Source organism: Canis lupus, chromosome 34, assembly GCF_011100685.1.
Source record: "Canis lupus familiaris isolate Mischka breed German Shepherd chromosome 34, alternate assembly UU_Cfam_GSD_1.0, whole genome shotgun sequence".
Lineage (NCBI taxonomy): Eukaryota > Metazoa > Chordata > Mammalia > Carnivora > Canidae > Canis > Canis lupus.
The window spans coordinates 33042343-33062232 of NC_049255.1; the positions used below are offsets into that span (position 1 = coordinate 33042343).

Sequence of the window (19890 nt, forward strand, 5' to 3'; positions counted from 1 at the left end):
GATTTCTCCACCCAGTTGTACCTTAATGAACACACTGGGTGGATTACAGCTGCAATCTATAGATTTTGCATGTCCCTATCTTAAGCACCTAAATTCACTTCCTCCCACTATTTCCTACCCGTAAATGCCCTTGAGTATGGCTGGTCAATGAATGAATGAATGAATGAATAAATAAATAAATAAATAAATAAATAAATAAATAAATAAATAAATAAATAAATAAATGGCACTGCCTAATAGTCAATGATACAACTGCACTCATACAAGCTTTGTGGGGTCACCCAGGCTCCATTCAATTTCACTACTAGCCTTAGCTGGGCTAGGGGGAAGAAAACATCAGAATCAGGGTAATTTAACTACTCTAGGGTGGTATGTTTCTGTCTATGTCAATACACATCCCAGGAAGTAGTTGGTCTGAGAGGTAAACAGTGGCAGAAGAGATTCTTCTTTGGGGACAGAAACCCATGACAAGGGTCTGCTCAAGGTGACGATTCTATTTTGCTTGGGCCAATGTTTCTTTTTATGGGGTGAAAGAAGACAAGTACAGACTTCTGTCGCAACCATTGTCCCAGGACATGTCAGCAGGAAACATTCAAACCCAAATATACCAAAAACACACCAGTAGAATTCAAATTCTTCGAGTGTTTTAAGTTTTCCACCTGATTCGCTTTTAACAGCAAGCTCAACTCCAGAATAAATCATTACATTATCCAAGGAAAAAGTATCCACTCATTACTTAAAACAGACAAATGATTCCTGCCAATAATGAATTGGTGTCTCAAATAAATAATTTATAACCATCAGGTTACCCAATGTTTTCTGGAAACCACTTTATGGAGAATATTTGGGTCCCAAAAAGATTTTACACAATACTCTCATATCATCCTTAAATGTTGGTAATGCACCAGCTTTTTTTTTCTTTTGTAATAGTAACTAACACCTATAAACAGCTTCCTCATTCGTGCATGGCTCTGAACACTTCTCATGCATATACTCATTCAATCCTCCCAACAATCTTCTGAGATAGATACACATCTCACCATCCCTATTTACAGATAAAGTGTGATACAGAAATGTTTATTAACCTGCCCATGACTACCTGCCCAATAGGTAGCAACCTGTCATACCCTCACTTACCAAACCTTTACAATAGAGTAAGTAGGCCTTTATTTGAAAGCTTTTGAGGAAAAGTGCTAGGTCTTTCTTGTTTTCCTTTTTCCAACAATTCATGCCCTACTTTATGTATTACAAGCAATCAAGAGTGGATATAATGAATATTTTAATCAATAGTAATGTTCAGATAAATGAAAGACCAATATTCTACAAAGATGTGCCTGGGGCATAGGAAATGTTCAATAAATATTTATTGATTCTTTCCGATAATGTGTATGGAGACTATGCCAACATTTTCTGCATATAGTATTAATAGTTATTTCCTAATTCTTTAGTCTGATAAAATTTAATAACATACTTCCCAAATACACTTGTTTGTTGGTTTAAGCACATGAATACCAAAAATATATTCTGAGCCACTTTCTTAAACTCTTCATTTTTTCTTTCCAATGGTTAAGACATTCTACTGGACTGTCCCTCAAAATCCCTGTCTATCCAGATCCTCAGAACGTGACCTTATTTGGAAATAGGGTCTTTGCAGAAGTGACAAATCGTACTAGACTAGACTGGGCCTCCAATCCAACAGCACATGCCTTTATAAGAAGCTGATGTGACAACATAGAGACTTACAGGGAAAACACCATGTGATGCCAGAGACACATAGGAAAGTGCTACAGCTGCAAGCTAAGGAGCACCAAGGATTTCTGGCAAGCACCAGAGGCCAGGAGGGAGGCCTGGAACAAACTCTCCCTCCAAACCTCCCTCAGAACGGAAGGAATGAACCTTGCAGACACGTTGACTTTGGACTTCTAGCCTCTAAAACTGTGAGAAAATACATTTCCATGGTTCTAAGGCACCCAGCGTGTGCTAATTTGTTATGGCAGCTCCAGAAGCTAATGGAGACACTAATGCCAAGTTTTGGGATGCGTTCATTGTTAGGTAGAAATATGCTGACACCTTCCTTGGGCAGCCCCGGTGGCCCAGCGGTTTACCGCCAGCTTCAGCCCAGGGCGTGATCCTGGAGACCCGGAATCGAGTCCCCATCAGGCTCCCTGCATGGAGCCTGCTTCTCCCTCTGCCTGTGTCTCTGCCAATCTCTCTCTCTCTGTCTCTCATGAATAAATAAATAAAATCTTAAAAAAAAAAGAAGAAATTTGCTGACACCTCAATTATGTTGACATTAACCAGAAAAACTATTTTTTATAGTATCACTCTTTTCTATTGTAAACATATACGATCTTCATTTATCTAATAATCACTTTTCAAAGCAGTGTAAATCGCTTATTTAAGCTTCTGAATAAACTTAATCTCTGCCGGTTAATTATTTGATGCTATATGGTGATGTGAAACTAATACCATAGTTTCTCCATTAACAATAGACCATTTCTTTCCTGCCTGAAAGATAATGCTTTAGGTTTCTCATATTGTACAATTAATTGGATAGAACTTTTAGTGAAAGACAAGTCAGGCCTCCTCCCGTTATCTTTACGAAATGATGACCTTTCCTTCTTGGTTGTTCATAAAAATATACAATGGCTTTGGAAATAATCTCAAAAGCTCCAGTTAATCCATTCATTAAATAAATGTTAAATTGTTGAATAATGGATTTGGCAATTATTTGACTAAGTTCACAAAAGAAAAAATTGCTAAAGTCAGTTCTAACTGCACAAAGCCATTTGTGATTATACAAAAGCACTTGAACCATTTGTTTTATTTGCTCATCCATGTCCTCCCTTTTTACTCCAGGAATATTTTCAGTTTGGACTAAGAAGGACAAAGAAAAATGATTCATTTAGACTTTGCTTCTGATATCACTTGATAAGTACATTAAATACTGAAAACACAACTCAAATATACTTAAAAATAATGACACTATTAATAGGAACCTAGAACTACTACTTTTTGTTATTTTAGCTATTTCTTCACTTTCTAAGAAATACTACTGAAGAGGCTAAGTACATTTCCAAGCAACATGGAAAAATGTATGATTTTCAGTTGGCACAAAAGTAATATTTACAGTTGGAATTTTTTTCAAATTTTACATTTGGGACTTAAGTGTGTTTGAATCACCAGAAAAGCTTACTTGCTGTTGGCATCACCTATAAAGATAGACTGGAGCTCTATCTCTAGGGAAATAACAGAAAGACACAAGAGAAGACTATGAGATGAAGTTGGTAACTAGATCTTTATCCTAGCCATTGAAACGTAAAAGTTCATTAATTTTTCATATGTAAGGTAAAGGCATAATTATAATTTCTAAGTGGAAGAAAAGTATTAGGGAGGCAGTTTAATAATTGAGTGATTTCCCCTCAAATTGTGGGTTAGGGAATATACACAATACTGTATTACCTCTTTTTTTTTTTTTTTTTTTTAATTTTTTTTTTTAATTTTTATTTATTTGTGATAGTCACAGAGAGAGAGAGAGAATGAGGCAGAGACACAGGCAGAGGGAGAAGCAGGCTCCATGCACCGGGAGCCCGACGTGGGATTCGATCCCGGGTCTCCAGGATCGCGCCCTGGGCCAAAGGCAGGCGCCAAACCGCTGCGCCACCCAGGGTTCCCCTGTATTACCTCTTAATTCATCAATTCTCCATACAGATGAGGTTGCTGAGCCACCTCCTCATTAAACCAGATCATATGCTTATATCAGGTTCTCAGATACACGTAAAATTAATGCCGTCTCTTGAAGTCATCATAGAAGAGATTTACCAGCTAATGGCTAGGCCTATCCTAAAGGGTCTGCATTTCACAGTCAATGAGGACGCTGTCTAGGACCCAGACGGTTAAGCGGTTAAGCGTCTGCCCCTGCCCCACCCTGCCCCTCCCTGCCCCTGCCCCTCCCTGCTCCTGCCCTGTCTCTGCCTCTCCCCTCCCTGCCCCTCCCCGCCCCTCCCTGCCCCTGCCCTGTCCCTGCCCTGTCCCTGCCCCTCCCTGTCCCTGCCCTGTCCCTGACCCTCCCCTCCCTGCCCCTCCCTGCCCCTGCCCTGTCCCTGCCCCTCCCCTCCCTGCCCCTCCCTGTCCCTGCCCTGTCCCTGCCCCTCCCCTCCCTGCCCCTCCCTGCTCCTGCCCTGTCTCTGCCCCACCCCTCCCTGTCCCTGCCCTGTCCCTGCCCCTCCCTGTCCCTGCCCTACCCCTGTCCCTCCCTACCCCTGTCCCTCCCTGCCCCTGCCCTGCCTCTGCCCCAAATACCAGAAACAGAAGCTGAGCCCTGAAGGCAGCTGCCTTGGCTCGTCCCGTGGTACTAGTTTGCATCCTGCATGATTTCTATTTCCGTCTGTGGAGCAGATGTTTCCAGCCGCTGAGGTTTGGGGAAGGCCTCTGAGTCCGTGAGGACACCCCCCGGGCGGGCTAGGTCCCCCAGCTCCCCCAGCTCCCCCAGGTTCCCCAGGTCCCCCAGGTCCCCCAGGGCCTCCAGATCCCCCAGGGCCTCCAGCTCCCCCAGGTCCCCCAGGGCCTCCAGCTCCCCCAGGGCCTCCAGCTCCCCCAGGGCCTCCAGATCCCCCAGATCCCCCAGGTCCCCCAGGGCCGGGAGGGAGCCGAGGGCTCAGTGGGGCTGGTGCGGCCTCCCCTTCTCCGGGCTGCTCGGCACACGCTCCTCAGCCGGGATGACCCTGCCCCTCGGACACTACCTGCTGCCACCAGCAAATCCACAGCAGAGAGACTTCTCTGGTTCTTTAAAGGGAGGGTGTGCTGGGGCTGATCCGTCTGTCTCAAAACGACTCGGTCCTCTGTGGCCACAACAGTTGCCTGACCCCTTTCCCGCCTCCAGCCTAGACTGTCCTGAATCACTGGGCATTAAACTACATATACTGTTTTTAAGATACTTGAATATTTCATATAAGACCTAGTTAGCACGCACACCATTAAAGGAAAACAGTCGGGGGGACCTGGGTGTCTCGGTTAAGCGTCAAGCGTCGGCCTCTTGGTTTCTTCTCAGGTCATGATCTCAGGGTCGTGGGATGGAGCCCAGTGTTGGGCCCTGGGCTGGGGGGGGGGGGAGTCTGCTTGATATTCTCTCTCTCCCTCTGCTCCTCCCTGCCCCCTGCTTTCTCTCTCTCTCTCTCTCTCTCTTTTCCCCTCTCTCTCTAATCTTAAAAAGAAAGAAAACCACACTACAATCCAAGAAAGACAAATACCGTATGATTTGACTTGTGTGTAGAAGTTAAACAAAACAAAGGAAAAAAGAGACAAACCATAAAACTCTTATAGACTCTTATAGTCTCATATGGACTCTTAACTGTAGAGAACTCACTGATGGTTGGGGGGGGCGGGGGTGTTGAAATAGGGGATTAAGAGTACATTTATCACCATGAGGGGCGAGTCACGTGCAGAATTGTTGAATCACTATGTTGTGCACCTGAAACTAATACAGCACCTTATGTTAACGCCACTGGAATTAAAATAAACGTGATAAATAATATAAAAGACCAAACAAACAAAACTTGACTTTCAACATTAAAAAAAAAAAAAATGACCATAAGGTTAGGTTTAGTCTTGTGGCCTCTAAGCTAAGAAACAGTTTAGGGCTTGCATGGGGCTCTCTCTGAGTGAGTCTTAACTATAAGGGAGGGAAGAGGAACTTGGGAATTGAGTGCTTCAGATAAGGATTCAGTGGTTCCCAACCACAGCCCACAGGCTGTTGCAGTTGTTCCCATTTAATGAGTAAGCAGGTGGAGGCACACAAAAGTGGAGAAACTTGCCCAACTTGAGAAAGCTTGAGAATGATACAGCCAGGGACCAAATGCCTGTGTCTCCTGGCCGCGTGGCAGGAAGATGCACAGACACATGGCTATAGTGGCCCAGACTATTTTCACTGTGATTTTTCTCACCATTCGTGCCTCCTGATATCGAGATAACGAGTCATGACTAACCCTGCCATGAAATAGAATAAAACGGAAAAGGCATGAGCTGTTTCTTGAAACTTTTATGTCATTGATATAAACACATATTCTCTGCACCCTGTTTTGTGATACGAGATGTGTTTATTTCTTCCTATGATTTTACTCAGAAACTAATTAAACTGCCAAACTCCTCTCCTTTTGGGATTCTTTGTTATTCTATTAAAAAAACAAAACAAAACCACAGTTTATGGGTTTGAGAAACAGTGTTTTTTGAGGCAAAGCAATTGCATTATGAATGTTTTCTCCACGAGCAGAGATTAATAGAACTAGTGACTCATGCAATTCTCCACTGCGATGTTGTGACATTCCCCAGTGTGAATGGGGAAAAGGCAGCTATATCTCACTGTTAGAGTATTTTTGATTTACTTTATTTTTTTAATTTATTTTATTTAATTAATTTATTTTTTGATTTACTTTAGACTACTTCAGCATAGATAGTAGGGTGTGCTCATATACATGGATACGTGACGTGGGGGGCAGGGGCGGCTTGTTAACGTAGGCAGTTCCTGCTGCTGGTGCCCCAACTATGGAAACTTTTCCATATGGAAACATGTTCCGAAGATGGTTCTGAGATGGCTCATCTCTTGAAGGAATCCAACCCAGTGGCCTCCCAGTGCTGGCTGTACGTTAGAATCAGTGGAGGCTTTTAAAAAGAATTTAATAGTTACATTTTATTTTTAAAATTATGTAATAAGATCGACCTTCTCTTTTGTTGTACAGTTCTTTCTTTCTTTATTCATGAGAGACAGAGAGAGAGAAAGAGAGAGGCAGAGAGACAAGCAGGCTCCATGCAGGGAGCCCCATGCAGGACTCTATCCTGGGACTCCAGGATCATGCCCTGGGCCTAAGGCAGGAGCTAAACCGCTGAGCCACCCAGGTGTCCCCCTTGTGGTACAGTTCTGAGAGTGCTCATACGTCTGTAGATTTGTGTAACACTCTCACAGAATCCAGAAGAGTTTCTCCACCCAAAACTGCTCCACTGAGTGTCCAACCCCTTAGGATCACGCCTCCCTGCCACCCTACTCCCTGGTGATCATGACTCGTTGAGAGTTTTTTTTAAAAAAACAATGTTGGGCACCTGGGTGGCTCAGTTAGTTAAGCATCTGTCTTCAGTTCAGGTCATAATCCCAGGGTCCTGGGATCCAGCCTCCAATAGGGCTCCCTGCTTAGTGGGTAGCCTGCTTCTCCCTTTCCCTCTGCTCCTCCCTGCCTTATGTTCTCTCTCTGCCTCTCTCTCTCCCTCACTCTCTCTCAAATAAATAAATGAAATTAAAAATTAAAAATTAAAAAATTTTATTTAAAAAAAATTTTATTTTTAAAAAATCAAAATAAAAAAAATAAAATAAAGGGCGGCCTGAGTGGCTCAGCCGTTTAGCACCTGCCTTCAGCCCAAGGCATGATCCTGGAGACCCGGGATCGAGTCTCACATCAGGCTCCCTGCATGGAGCCTGCTCCTCCCTCTGCCTGTTTCTCTGCCTCTCTCTCTCTGCCTCTCATGAATAAATAAATAAAATCTTAAAAAAATAAAATAAAACAAAATAAAATAAAAAGACCAATGTCCAGGCTCTGCCGTCAGAATTTCTTGTTTGATTAGACCAGGGTCAGGACAGGGCTCTTTTAAAAAAGTTTCTCTGGTGGCTCTAATATGCATCCAGGGCTGGGAAACTGGTGGTCTCATACTCCAGAGACCACTACCACAAGATCTTTTACTCTCTTCACTTAAAGCAGCATTGTTTTGTTAGTACCATGGGTATTAAAGATGCTTTTTTTTTTTTCATTCTAGAAATGAATGAATTGTATTCAAAATAGGTGGGTGAGCTGTACAGGTACTGACCCCTCCCCCCAGCCCAAGAGAGGTCCGTGCACCTGGTAAACCTAGCGCCCATTGCAGGAAGACATGGGCCTCGTAAGCTTATCAGGCACAGGATCTGGCCAGAAATTTAGCTCCATCCTGTGCCTGGGATATTATAGGATTGGTCCTGAGCAACTCTTTCACACCTTTTGCCTGTCTAGAAGGCCTAAAGGATGGGGATCTGGGCCTTGATAAAGACTTCAGGGAAGCTTAATGTCTGTTCTGGTTACCTATAAATATTTGCTTTGCTGAGTTGGTCTGAGACTTGTTTTAATCATCAGAGGAGCCAGGGAGCATTTCTCTTGCCAAGCCTTATCTAGAAATCCCAGAATTTAAATTGTAATTTACCATCTGGTAGGGAGATGTTGGGGCAGGAACATTACTCTTTCCTTCTTTTAACTTAATCTAAATCTTAGCTGCACTTTAGAAACACCTGAGGATTTAAAATAAATCCTGAAGCCCAGACTACCCCCCAGTGCTGGTCATCCAGAGTGCCTGGAAGCGGAGCCCAGGTATTCCTCGTTCAGAAATTCTTCAGGTGTGAATCCAAGTTGAGTAACACTGTGTCAGAGGCTACTAATATCTGCCCCCAAATAATCTAATACTTTGAACAAATAAACCGGGTTCAATTTATTTAACTCAGTAAGTTGAACTTCACCTTCTGTCACCATTGCATCTAGATGTGGCTTCCAGCAAAGCAACTGGCTCGACACCCAGGTTTACCAGGCAGCTGTGTATCCTCTTCACCACTGGCATCTCTACTTTGAGTTATAAACACTCCTTAGAAGATGTATTGGTTATCTACTGCTGTGTAACCAATTACTCCGCAACCTAAAAGAATAAACATTTATTATCTCAGTTTGTGTGGTCCAGGAATCTGGGAACGACTTGTCTGGGTCGTTCTGGTTCAGGGTTTCCAATGAGGTTGCATTCAACTCGTAGTCTGATGGCTAGACTAGTGCTGGAAGCTCTGCTCCAAACTCACTCAGGCGGCTGTGGACAGGAGGCCTCAGTTTCTCACTGGTTGTTGGCTAGCCAGAGGCCTCAATTTCTTGCCACACAAATGTAAGTCTCAACATAAGGCTGGTACCTGGCTTCCAAGAGAGAACATAGAAGACGCTGCATTGTCTTTGTGACCTAATCTCTGAGTCACACACCATCACTTCCCTTCAATTTTATTTGTTAAAAGCCAGTGACTAAGTCTAACCCATACTCAAGGGAATGGAAACTAGATTCTACTTATTAAAGGGATGGCTGTTAAAGATTTTGTGGAAAAACCTTAAAACCACCACAGGAGGTAATTGGCCAGGGCTAAGGGAATGTAAAGATGTTCAAGTTGCCTTTATGGGGAAAAAAAAAAAGTCTAATTCCACCAGGATGCATAAACTTAACAGGAATCAGAACCCCTACAGAACCTGAAAAAGCATTTGGAGTGCAGATCACAAATCGGATTATCATTAATGTATTAATGGGCAGTTTTGGTAATTGCTTCCCATTTTTTAAGTCTTAAAAGGAGAAAGAACACACAGACCAAAAGAAGTCATCTCATCTTGCTCAAACCCATGTTTTCCAATGGATCAGTTCTTTAAAAGGCATGTACCTTATACAGAATTCCGTGTATGTGTTAACAGACAAACAGAAATGACATTTAATTTCAAGCTCCATTAGTAACATATAGGGAATGGTAAGAACAAGGTCGGCCAAGATGGTGAAGGACAAAAGTATTTCATTTCCAATTACTTAAAATAGTGTACAAATGCAGCAGCTGAGATAATGTTGAGTGCTTGCCAACTTAAAATAGAAGGGATTATAGGAAAGAAACAGAAGGGCTTGTGATATCTGAAGATCTCAAAATGCTCTATTTTCTATTGAAATAATCATTTTTGCAGCAAGCATTCAGATCATATATAACAGGTGTCTACAACCTGCAGGCCAAATCTAGCATGCTTTCTGTTTATGGAAAATTTTAGTGGAATACAGCCATACCAATTCCTTTATGCATTGTCTTTGGCTATCTTTACAGTACAGTGGCAGGGGCTCTATGCTCCACAAGGACTAAAAGATTCACTATCTGGCCCTTTAGAGAAAAAGTTTGCCAATCTTTGGTGTAGACTAAAGAAGGAGGATATATGAGTATTCTTGACTTCATTAAAATAATCCCAAAGCTTTCAACACAGATTCTCTGGGCCTTAAAGACAGATCCAAGCAAAAACAAGAAGATCAAGGGATTGGCAAAAAAACATGTCATTATTTATTAAAACTTGCTACCTTTAGGGCAATATGATGAAAAGTTAATGCCAAGTATTTCCTCTCATCCTAATCTTGTTCTTCTCTGTATCTATCTATCTATCTATCTATCTATCTATCTATCTATCTATCATCTATCTATCATCATCATCTATCATCTATCTTCTATCTATATAATGTACATCTGGAGTTTCCAGAAGTCATACTTCTTGTGACATGGAGAATATCCAGTTACAGCAGGAAGAAATGAAACTAATACAGAATACTATTTTAAAAAAGCATATATATATATATATGTGTGTGTGTGTGTGTGTGTGTATACATATATGTGTGTATATATATACATATATGTGTGTATATATACATATATATATATATATATATATATATATATATATGAAGTAATCAGTGTTCTTTAGGTTGTATGTGTTTGAAAAGAACCTCCAATTTGCCTAAGGGAATAAAGACGGAGGGAAATCAAAAGAAGTCAGAACCTGGGAATCTGAATACCATCCTCTTGATCATTCTGTCTCTCACCCTTTCCCACTTTCCTTCTTCCTCCCTTATATCCCAAGCCCCTCATTCTGTATTAGCTTCATTTCTTCCTGCTGCAACTGGGTGTTCCCCCTGTCATGAGGAGTATGACTCCTGGAAGCTCCAGATGTACGTTTCCTGCCATCATCAGAGCAGCCAGAGAGCATTTCTTTTATCAAGCCTCATAGAAATCCCAGATGGAGCACAACGATTGGTTTGGGGACCAAGTCTGTGGTTATAGGATTAGGCCTTTCTTCAAATGAAGAGCAGAAGGGGAATGGTATGCAGATGAAAGGCCAATCAGTGGATGAAACATGGCCTACTCCACCATAAAAACTGGCCCTCCCACAGCAGTCAGTCACAAGACCCAGGGACATTCTAAGAGAATATTTCATCTATTCCTTGGCTTGAGGGCGGTCGGGGGGGGGGGGGGCTCTTGTAAGTCTTAATTGATTAATGGATTCTAATTTGAAAACCTCTCTAGATTTCATAACTCCACCAATGTGTTTCTCAAGAAATTCTTTATTCTTCATGCTACAGTTGATGCTTCTAAGAAGAGAGACATACAATGTTACATCTTCTTTTGACCATATACCTTTCTCTGGTCAAATAATTCCAATTTCTTGGTTCCTCTTTAAGAGCCTATGGCTGAGGTTTTGCTCCTTTATCAAATTTTTGACTCCCACTAGATTTGTTTTTGCAGAATTTAAAGCACACCTTCTTAATATATGAAACTCAGAACGTGACACTGGATAGTGATCCATTCAACCCTGGCTTCATTTGGAATTAACATTGGAATCAGATTCTCTTGGGAAGGAACCCTAGCTCTGCCATTTATTCGTTGTATGATCTTGAAATACTTGATATTCTTAGATGAGAACTCTAAAATATTCATCTCATAAATATTTATTGAAGGTATCAGTATTTGGGTTGCAACAGTAAGTGAGAAAGTCTCCATCCTAACAGAACATATGTCAAGAGGACTATAGGTAAATTTATAGGCTGTTTTTATATACTGTGGTGAGTACTGCAATATGAAATATAGGATGTTCTAGAAGGACATAGAAAGGGTATGCAACCTAGACTGGGGTAGGGGTTGAGTGGGAGGTATACCCTTCCCAAAGGAAATGGTATCTAAGGGGAGACCTAACTCAATGAGTTAGGCAAAGAAGAGAGAGAAAAAGGATTAAACAGTCTTTCTGCAGAGAGTACATAGTACATTTACCATGATACAGGAAAGCATGATTTAAAGGAACTGAATATTAAGTATTAGTCAGGAATATTCAGATGGCAAGTGACAAATCCATTTCCAACTAGCTCAAATGAAAAAGTAGGATTTGCTTATTTATCAACCCATGGGTAGACTCGGCTGGCATCAAGGATGGTTAAGATATAAGGACCAAAAAAATGCCACAGGTCTTACCTCTGCCGGTGATTTTTGCTTGTCTTTGCGGGTTAAGTTTGTTCTCTACTTCTGTAGATTATTTTCTCCACACGACTGAGAACATGGACACCAGCTATCCTGCATTAACAAGCTTTGGCATTAGTTAAGGTGGCTTACAAGACATTAAGAGAGGAATGTATTTCACAAAGACGAGCCAGACTTATTATAATTCAGTATTAGAATGAAAATAACAAGGTTGAAGAGCTAAGATGGGGCCAGATCATGATTATGTAAGTTATATTTAAGAGTTCGTAATTTTTCTTATGTGGAATAGCAACTTATTAAATAACTTTATAATGGGGGAGTGTTAATGTTATCTTTAGAAAAATCACACTGGCACAGATTTTAGGGATTGGTGGGAAAGAGCAAATGAGAGAGGTTAAGGGACTGTTGTAATAGTCCAAGTAAAAAAAGGTAACAACAGCCAGAACCAGGATAGTAAAGATGGAAAAAAAAAAAAAAGGGTCAAATTTAAAGAAATCTTGGTAGCATCAGTAGGGAGTGAAGACAGAATCGAGGACAAGCTTTGTGTCTGTTTTGGGAAACTTAGTGAACTGAGATGCTGAACCTAGAAGTAGGTTTTAGGCAGGGAAAAAAGACAAATTCAGCTTTAAAAATTATAAATCTGAAGTGGAACAGGTCTTCAAAAGCCGGACTAAAGAAATGGATCAGGAAACATGGGTCTTAGACATGGATGGGGAGAGGGTTGTAGAGGAAAGACCTCCAGGACAAAAGCTGAAGGACACTAATATTTAAGGGCAGATAGAAGCAGAAAATCCTGGGGGGGGGGGGGGGGGGGGGAGGGGGCGGGGAAGAAAAGCTTGAGAAAAAGTAGCCAGGATGGTAAGCAGAAAACTAGGAAGAGACAGTCCAATAGAAGACAGAAGAGAATTCAAGAATATAAATTGACCTATTTTTTGGTTAACGGCTGTGCAACATGCCATAGCGTGGATGCACCACAGTGTAGGAATAAAAACAAAACAAAGAACTCAAGGCAGCTAAGCAATGTCAAATGCTCCAGGAGGGCAAAATTCTTCAGCTGTAAGATGGGGGATTCCATCAACCTTAAAGGATCGCCATAGGTATACAGTGGATCCTGTTTGCACAGTTTGCACACCTCCTGCATCATGAAGGCATTTGATGTCAATAATTTTCCTTTATGAAGTGAGTTGCTGTGAATTACCCGTGGCTCAGAAGATACTCTTACTCCAGGATCTTTTAAAATCACTCTTAGAAATATCTTGTCATTACATTGTACTAACATAGCTTTTTTGTGTTCTATTGTACTCATCCCTAATAAATGTGACCTTTCCTCCCCCTTCTGATTATGTCACTGGGACCAAATCCTTTGATTTATCAGCTGCACCAAAAGTCACAGATTAATTGGCAAGATAAATACAAGTGACATTTTGTTTCTGCTCATCTCATTAATGTAGCTCAACTTTGATTAGTTTTCTTCCAAACACTAGCTAGAATGGGACTATAACTTGGTGTCATACAGAGTACAATGGCTCGTGATGGTTGCTTTCCAAGGGAGGATTTAATAGTTTTTTTGTTTTGTGTGTGCTCACATGATAGTCTCTTACATTTTTGTACCTGGTTATCATTTCTTCCCCAAGAACTAGCACAAATAACAATTCTTAGCTCTTTCTTTAGGAAAAGGGGGAAAATAAAGTACCACTCCAATTAAAGAGAGAAGGAAAGTAGGAAAAGGTTGGGGAGGGCATTTTATAATTCATTCATATAGGCTGGTGCCTCCTAAAATGTTTCTCCTTATGAAAAACAACTGAAGAATAAGATCAGAAATAAGAAATCAAGGACTTTAAAAGATTTACCACTTGCTTTTTATAGCTTTATTGATGATTACCAAGTTTCAAGGTGGTTCAAATAATTAAATACTGCAACTGGGACATTAAAAATACAAACTAATTTACCAAAATAATTGTATTCTGAATATTATGTACAATATTATACATTTTACATTACATAAAGGGTTTTTATACATAAAGGTAAAATTTGATTCATGATTATTGAAAATCCAAAATACATTTGAACAAAACATTCCTATGCATACATACACAATCACTCCACCGGGATAATCAAAACCATACATGAGTGTGGTTATTAAAAACTAACATTACATTCATACAATGGTAGAAATTAAATTTGTCTTTACTAATTTGAGTGTATTACTATAAAAACCACACACATATGAATTATATAACCTAATTCTAGATATTTAAAAATCTTTATGTAAAAAGACAAATATGTCTTGATCTCAAAAGAAATTTTTTATTTTATTTTTTTTTTTAATTTTAGGGGACTTTTGTAGTCATTAAAATGCCATCCATGGGCATCACACAGGCCCGGGTCCCTGAAAATAGAAAAATCATGAGGGTCTATCATATATATCATCATGGGTACTTCATTGTATAGTTTTCAAAAAATAATCCTATTCAATTGTATCATCTGAAATGCCTTCATATTCATACTTGTCATCAAAGAGATTACATAATGAGGAACAGAGCTGATGGGGAAATACATATATTACTGTAGAGAACTAGATATTGAAACAAGGATATCACTAGATGATTTCAGTAGAACTGAATGGGTGTGCTCCCGAAGACCATACCACCCACACACACACACTAAATTAGTTACTAAACAAGGTGTCAGTCCTTCAAGAAGGTTAATACACTGCTGTGTCCCATCTTGTTTGAATACCGGAATATCAAAGTCCAGAACACTGTGGCGCGAGTTTAGGTACCATCTCCTTTTAAAATCCAATTCCTTTCCAGAACGGCTGTGATTTGAGGTAAAGCCAAACATTTTTCTAACTGATATGAAGAGTCTGAAAAACAACGTCTGTATAATCAAAATGCCCTTCCAGTTGTACGTCAGTCTGCAGTGGATCTTATTCCAGAGACAGAGGGACGAAGATTCCATCAGAACTATACGCAAGAACCTCAGAAAGGCAGCAGTTAATAAACTGACCATTCTCCTCAAAGGCTACACAGCGCTTTGCAATATTCCCTATTTGAAATCCTGTATTTTCTTCAAGGCTAACAACCGAACACCTGGAAACTAGAAGATAGAAAAGGAACAAGCTGAAATATACAAAATCGGTGCCCTTTCCAACATCACATGATCTATGAAAATGAGATTCAAAGGCTAAGGTTTGCTTTATTGTTTTTCTTCTCCTTTGTGTTTAGCTTAAATATAAAAGAAGCTCTAAACCTAGGTTATCAAAATATATTCATATAAATGTATGAGCATTTCTAATACAAAAGTTAAAAAAAAGTCTAAATTTTTAATTTTTGTAATTAAATATCCTAGAGTTTCAGTAGGCAGATTTGTTTCTGAGCAGCTTGAAAATAATCCGTTGGCTGAGCACCGTCCGTGAGGTGGGGCACTGCTACATTTCCGCTCTTCGCTGTGATTTCTCTGCAGCCCCAACCCCATCTTCTTCTTCCTCCTCCTCCTCCTCATAGGGTTCCTCTCGGCCTTTGGGGCGGTTGTCATCTCGAACTTCTTGTTCTTCGCCATCGTTGTTTTTTTCATCAGCCTTAAAGATAAAAGGAAAAACAAAGAGATAGGGGATAGAGTGGGTGATATAAATAATTCCTTTTTTTAAAAAAATGTGAAGTTATTCATTTGTAGAGAAAGGAAATGAGTGCAGAAAAATGTTCAGATACGCAGCAGTGCTAGTCTTTCCTAATCCTCATACTGTCACAGTTTTCCTAATTCTAGGTTGGCCTGTTAAACCGCTAGCACGTGAAACGTACCCACTGGTATCTACCCAACTGGCCATACGTATCTCCTACACATGCACAAGCACGCAGTGGACATCTCTGTCCTGTACGTACGTTTTCCTCATTTTCCCCATAGGTCTCTTCAGCATTATGCTCCAATTCCCTTTTTTTCTCTTCAGTCAAATCTTCCTGAGCCTGAAAGAAACCAGAGATACTAGGTGACCCTTTTTATCATTTAATATATTATGATATGAACATATGATAATACGTTCTTATGCAAGAACATATTTTGATTTCTAAAATGTTCGTTAAAAGTAGCAGAAATGAGGAGTCTGGGTGGCTCAGCTGTTTGAGTGTCAGTCTGCCTTCAGCTGAGGTCATTATCCCAGGGTCCCGGGATCCAGCCCCATGTGGGTTCCCTGCTCAGCCAGGAGTCTGCTTCTCCCTCCCTCTGCCCCTCCTTTCCGCTTGTGCATGCACTCTCTTTCTCACTCTCTCAAATAAACAAACAGAATCCTAAAAAAATAAGTAGCAGAAACTAAAAATAAGCTTGAAAAAAAGACAAGTCTTTTTGAATCAGAGACCTGATTTGTCTATTAGCTATGGAGAGATGTGTAATACACCCCCTACAAAAAATCATTGCCACTGATTTAGAGCCTAGGACTTACGTGTCTGAATTTCTCATTTCTTTGAATAAGTGTTAATCCTGCAAGTATAGCACCTGAAGAAATTCAGCTTATAAAATTAAAAACTCCCCTTTTCCAAATGGAGGAACTCTAGAAGTCTCAAGGCTCTGATAGAAGTGAGTTCTAGGAAGGAAAGAACCGTCTCTCTTACACTCAATTGTCTTCCATGCCTAGATGCATACCTGGCACACTGCAGCTGCTTAATAAATATTGATGAATGTATGAGGCAATGAATGCATAAGTGAATGAACACAAAAAACATCTGCTCTGTTAAAGACACAGAAAACAGACACCCTTATTACATGCACATGATGTAGTAAAAAAAAAAAAAAAAAGGTGTACATCTAATCCTATAATTAAGAATATAAAGTTCTCTGGCTAACATATCTAGAACCCAGAACACAAGCATTTCAATTTCTTCTTGAAATAGTTACTAAACTGCCCCAAATCCCTACATCTCTTCATTGTTCTAAGTAGTTTTCTACTTAAGTAGAAATAGTTCTTTTAAAAAATATTTTATTTATTTATTCATGACAGAGAGAGAGAGAGGCAGAGACACAGGCAGAGGGAGAAGCAGGTTCCATGCAGGGAGCCCAACGTGGGACTCGATCCCAGGTCTCCAGGATCATGCCCTGGGCTGAAGAGTGCCCTAAACCACTGAGCCACCCGGGCTGCCCAAGTAGAAGTAGTTTTAAGTAGTTTTCCTTTATGTGTGCTATTACTGTTTTAAGTAGTTTTAAGTGCACTATTTCTATTTTAGCCATTACTATTATGTATCTGTCATGGGTCCCAACTATTTTTTTCAAAACACAGGTCAAAGAAAGCGTCCGAATATTTTTGCAGACTAGTCTCTATTTAATGGTTACATTCCACAAAAATACAAGGTAAAATATTTTCTAGCTTAACCATTCTGAAAACCATATGTATGCCAAAAGACTGGAGTCACTTGAATTTCAAAAAATTGCTGCCCATCCATTAAGCGTCATGTGGAGTCCTGGGACTACAAGAAAATCTAACCTGTCCTACGACAGGGGTGTAAGAGTAGGTCTTCCTGAACAACACAGAGAATTACCAAATTTGGTTGGTGGGGGAGGAGTGTTAAAAATCCCAGAAATGGGCAGGGGAAGGAAAGCACGCAGGTGTTACAATGCAAGAGGAACAAATCAGGGGCTGCCTCAAGGTGTCCAGCCCAGGTGTGACAGGAATGAAGCACAACCCACCGCACAAGCTTTGGCAGGAACCTGGCTTCTTATGAGCTGACAACGATGACCCTTCAAAGACGCCCTAGACAGAGCCCAGCTTTTACGAACTTCTTCTAATCAGCCCAGTGTCGGCCAGACTCACAGCCACTGAACTACAATGGCATCCAATAAATACATTCTGGGGACAGAGGCACAGGGCATTCTTTGTATTTACATGTCCCGGTGGCGGAGCTTAAGAGACAGACAGACCTGGATTAAAACCTTGGCTCCCAAATGCTGGCTGTATAAAAATAAGGTCACTTGTTTCTATTAGGAAAATTTGCAAGCAAGCACAAGCAAGGCAAGTAATTCACTGAACTCCTTACAGCCATCCACAAGGCTCAAAAGTTAGCTCAACGTTGCCACTCCCGCATGACCTATCAATCAGTATTCTTTATGTTTTTGATGACCTATTATTTAAAAATTTGGCATTGCCAAAAAGAGTTATGGGTGCTTAAAAGTGACTGAAATGCTCAAATATATATATATATATATATATTAAGTGACTGCTTGAAAGCCCTGAGTGCTCATTTTCTCCAACTATAATTGGAAATAGCTCAATCTGAACACTCATGGGAGAGCGCGTACAAGGTTATTTGGCTACGTTCAGTGGCACTGGCAGCCTGTGGATGTCTGCCTACAGCATGGACATCTGGACGTCCTGTAATTTCACCCCTACCCACCTCACCATGTCTCTCTAAAAACAAGGTCGTTTTCTTATATAATCGTAATGCCATTGTCACCTGATAAATAATCCCATGGTACCATCTAAAGTCTAGCTCCTACTTAGCATTTTCCTGATTATCTTCAAAATGTCTATTGACAGCTGGTTTAGCCTAATCATTATCCAAACAAAGGCCATGCCTAACATCAGTTCCGCCCTGGCAAGATGCACTCCCTCCCTAGGAGAAAATGCTGATGGAAGGCATTTTTGCCTTAATGCTATTGACTTGTTTTGCTATAGAATGACCCACACTCTGGACTCACCAGCTTCTTTAAAGTTATGACTTAACTCATTCCTCTAGACCTCACATTTCTTACAAAAGGAAGTTAAAGACTTACATGAATTCAATTTGCAAAGCAAGAATTTTTCAAAGGTGATGCTGCAGATTTATTTTTTCATCACACCAAAAGGCACGTAACACTCGTCCCACTTTTCTTGAGACTGAAGTCGGACAGCGCACTCAGAAGGCAACTGCCTCATCCGGATGCTCCATGATAAAATTCCCTGACCTCCATTCACCTAGTGATATCATCCATTGATGACTGGCTCCTAAGTCACTTGTTTTAATTAGGGGTTACAGAAATGGTGACTCTCTAATTTCACCATTCCTTCTGCATTCACTAACTTCTACAAAGAACTTGCCCGTATCCATTACTTAGTTACTGTGCTTGTTATACTAAAGTACAGTAGCCTCTAAAATCAGACGTGGGGGGCGGGGGGGGGGGGCTCCAATCATGGTTCCAACAATAACAAGCTGGTGAGTTCCAAAAACTTAGCCAACCTCTCCGAGGCTCAAATTCCTCATCTGTAAAATAAAAAGGTTTGATAAAACCAGTGATTTTTAAGTTTCTGTCAGGGGGAGGGAGGGCGGGGGGTCATGGGCCCTTTTAAGACTTTGGGAAGAAATGCAAATGTATGTACATAGGCACAAATACACATCATTTTACACAGTAGTTTCAGGAGATTCAGACTCCCCTGAGTCTACCTGTGGCCACCTGTCCGAGGAATGCTTCTCCAAACAGTGTGTTCCTGGAATAATTCCTAGGTTCCTCCACAGGTAAGATCAAAATCTTCAAGGGTAAGGTCTGAGCCAGGAATTTGTGCCTTTCACACACACTCTCCAAGGTGACTCTTAGCCACAGCTAATAGTGAGAGCTACTAGCTTGAGTGACAATGACTAGGGGATTAAGAACATTTCTGGCTAGAGATGAACACCCTTGCATAAATTCCTTCTTTTATTCCCTGGAGATCTATTTATAGAAAATTTGGGTTGTTTACCAGCTGTCAATAGAATCTGAGGTAAGAAGCCCTCTGTAAGTTACTCTTTAGAGAGAACCACAAATAAAGATTTTGTGATTTTCAAATTTATTGATAAATACAAGATATATTCTTCATG

The 19890-nt window shown here is 40.7% G+C and overlaps 1 protein-coding gene across 4 annotated transcripts in view; it reads right to left on the bottom strand.

The window, feature by feature from the left end:
- Positions 1-13912: 13912 nt before the first annotated feature.
- GOLIM4 (golgi integral membrane protein 4) overlaps positions 13913-19890 on the bottom strand; it is a 78044-nt gene continuing 72066 nt past the window's right edge. For all 4 annotated transcript variants that reach the window (XM_038583819.1, XM_038583817.1, XM_038583818.1 and 1 more), the window contains 2 exons: positions 15958-16038; positions 13913-15656 (listed from right to left, as the gene is read on the bottom strand). In XM_038583819.1, the coding sequence (XP_038439747.1) occupies positions 15507-15656; positions 15958-16038 (231 nt within the window). In that variant the 3' untranslated portion in view covers positions 13913-15506. The remainder of the gene's footprint in view (positions 15657-15957; positions 16039-19890) is intronic.